Consider the following 2,612-nt stretch of genomic DNA (forward strand, 5'->3'; position numbering starts at 1 on the left):
TGGGGGCTGGAGTGATGGCTCAGCAGTTAAGAGCACTGACTGCTCTTGCAGAGGACCCAAGTTTGAATACCAGCATCCACATGGCAACTAACAGCTGTCTGTAACTCCAGTTCCACGGATCTGACAGCCTCTTCTGGCCTCCTCAGACATGGGTGCACTTACATATATGCAGGCAAAAAAGTCATGAGTATAAAATAAAAATAAATAAAGATTAAATAAAAATAATAAGTAAAATAAAATACATTTGGAGAAATGTGGTTTTATAGAAGGTCTGTATTGGATCTCACTAAACAGGCTTTGCTGTGTCTGTCTAGTGAGGGAGTCGACTTGATGGACAATCCTGTCATTCAGGAGATTGCAAAGAAGCATGGGAAGTCTCCTGCTCAGGTACATGGCATAACTGTCCTGTGCTGGGTGCAGACTTCTCCATGTTGACTCCCATCAGTCCTCAGGCTGGTCAGTCTCTAGCAAGAGGTTCACCTGGGTGAGCTGACACAGCAGAACTTCGTGTGGGCTCTTCAGTTGTTTGCTTCCACGTTCCCATTCTGTCGTCCCATCCACTCTTCCTTCCTCAACGGTCAGCACTTGGGATGAGCTCCCGGGACGCTCCCTCTGCCCCTCCAGTGGCAGGGACAACCAGTGTGACAGAACACAGAATTCCGTCGGTATGTGTAATGACTTGTTCTAATGCCCAGTTAATTTGTGGAATGGGACACATTAAGGGATTCTCAGTGGGAGTACTGACGGGTCCTCTGACCTCCTTATACTACCAGCAGTGAGTAAAGATGGACTGACAAAGTATTTGAATTTGATTTTTAAATGACTTTGGGATCAAAGAGACCTTTGAGCTCCCATTGTACAATACAGCTGAAGCATTCCAGTGGCTTAGATTTGATTCCATGGGATTTCTTCCCTTATGAAAGCCCCTTCCCCTTTGTTTCCTCCTGCAGATTTTGATCCTATTTCAGATCCAAAGGAATGTGATAGTAATTCCCAAATCTGTCACCCCAAGTCGGATTCGAGAGAATTTCGAGGTAGATGTCTTCCTGGTTTTACATTAGAAGGTTTCAGACCATGGGTTAGTTAGGGCTGGTCACTTCCGTAACAAGCAGTGCCCACCTCCTTGGCTTTCCCCAGCTGACATCTATTCTACGTGGTGTTGGTGACCAGCCTCTCATGTGGAGACACAGGACAGGCTCTTTCCATCCCAGGGCTACCCTCTCCCCCGGGCCTGGATGTCTTCTCCATTTAACACAAGAGGGGCATGGAGGTAAGAGGGACTCATCAGAAGACAGTATGACAAGCCCCGCATAGGAACACGCAACTTCCATTCACGTTGAGTTGTCAAGACACAATCATGCTGCTGCCACACTGACCCTCCGAGGACGCTATGTCTGCCCAGTGTATTCTCTGGAGCAAGGAATAGAGGGTTAGTGAGCATCTAGCCAGTCTGGCTCATTTGGGACATGTTTGCTGATGTGCAGCTGCCCTGGGTGTTGTGTTCAAGGATTACAGGTCTCACCTGTGTCTGGTCACATTTGATAGTCAGGAGTGAAAACTAGCACTGAGTATCTTAATTGGCTGGAACATGTGTAAAACACTGGGGGAAAGTCTTCCCTAAGATTCTTCTCCCAAGAATCACAGCAGAATTGTGATCTGAAGCTGACAGAGGAGAGTGTTGATGTGTGAGAGACACAGGAAGTGCCAGGCAGGCTGGGCTGGAGGAACTAGGAGCTGTGCACATGAGCTTAATCAGAAGAAAAGTGTCCAGGAGAGTGAGGGTGCTGAGGGCTTATCCTGTGAGGTGGCCAGAGGCTCACAGTACAAGTGCTCTCCCTAATAGCCCAGGGTATCCACTCAACAAGGCTGCACCGCTGCAGCCCCAGCCTTGATTTTAGAGGATGGTCTAACACTGTTGACTTCCCTCACTTAGTCCAAAAGAATTTTCAGGATAAGGATCTCCTAGGGTAGAGGTTGGGGTCCCATGGTTTCCTCCCCCACCCTCTGGTGGAGTCAAGGGATCTACCCTGTGTTGCTGCTTCTGGGAGTTAGTGCCTTAGCAGCAGTGGGTGACGGTCATTGTGAAATGCTGGTCTTGGGGACATTGCTCATAGATCTCAAGTGTAGGAGCAGAGAAAAGGGAGGAGAGGAGAGTACTGTTTGAAAATGAAGACAGAATTGCTCAAAGGATAGTGTGTGATTTGGTGCTACTAGAGTTAGTCGTTGCAGGAGACAACTTGCTCCTAGTTTGTCGGGGAGGGAAGGACAACTGGTTTTTCCTTTTGAGAGGAGATGGGTCAGTGGAGAAAATGCCTTGCTTCTTTAACTCTTCCTGTATTTTCTTCCCACCCATAAGATAAATGCAGTACATGTCTCATCTTTCCAAGGTTTCTAAAACATAGCTGAGGCTAAGCTCATGTCAGTCAAGTAATGGAAATCAAAGTGCATTTTGGGAAGGCGGGCTGCACTTCGGGGGATGTTCTGGGTGTCTAATTTGCCCAATGAAATTTGAGTTTTTCTGCATTTCCCCTGTGGTCTTCTCATTTTTGTTTCAGGTATTTGATTTTGAATTAACAGAGGAGGATATGGAAGAACTCCTCAATCTGAATAAG

The 2,612-nt window shown here is 47.1% G+C and overlaps 1 protein-coding gene across 2 annotated transcripts in view; it reads left to right on the forward strand.

Moving 5' to 3' along the window:
* Positions 1–2,612, forward strand: part of LOC103725894 (1,5-anhydro-D-fructose reductase) — a gene marked incomplete at its 5' end in the record, with an annotated part of 9,614 nt that extends 7,002 nt beyond the window's left edge. The window contains 4 exon segments of one of the 2 annotated variants that reach the window (XM_029558730.1): positions 315–387; positions 951–1,034; positions 1,212–1,270; positions 2,556–2,612. In XM_029558730.1, the coding sequence (XP_029414590.1) occupies positions 315–387; positions 951–1,034; positions 1,212–1,270; positions 2,556–2,574 (235 nt within the window). 2 annotated transcript variants of the gene reach the window in all.

This window comes from Nannospalax galili, unplaced genomic scaffold (genome assembly GCF_000622305.1).
Source record: "Nannospalax galili isolate Female #2095 unplaced genomic scaffold, S.galili_v1.0 scaffold989, whole genome shotgun sequence".
Lineage (NCBI taxonomy): Eukaryota > Metazoa > Chordata > Mammalia > Rodentia > Spalacidae > Nannospalax > Nannospalax galili.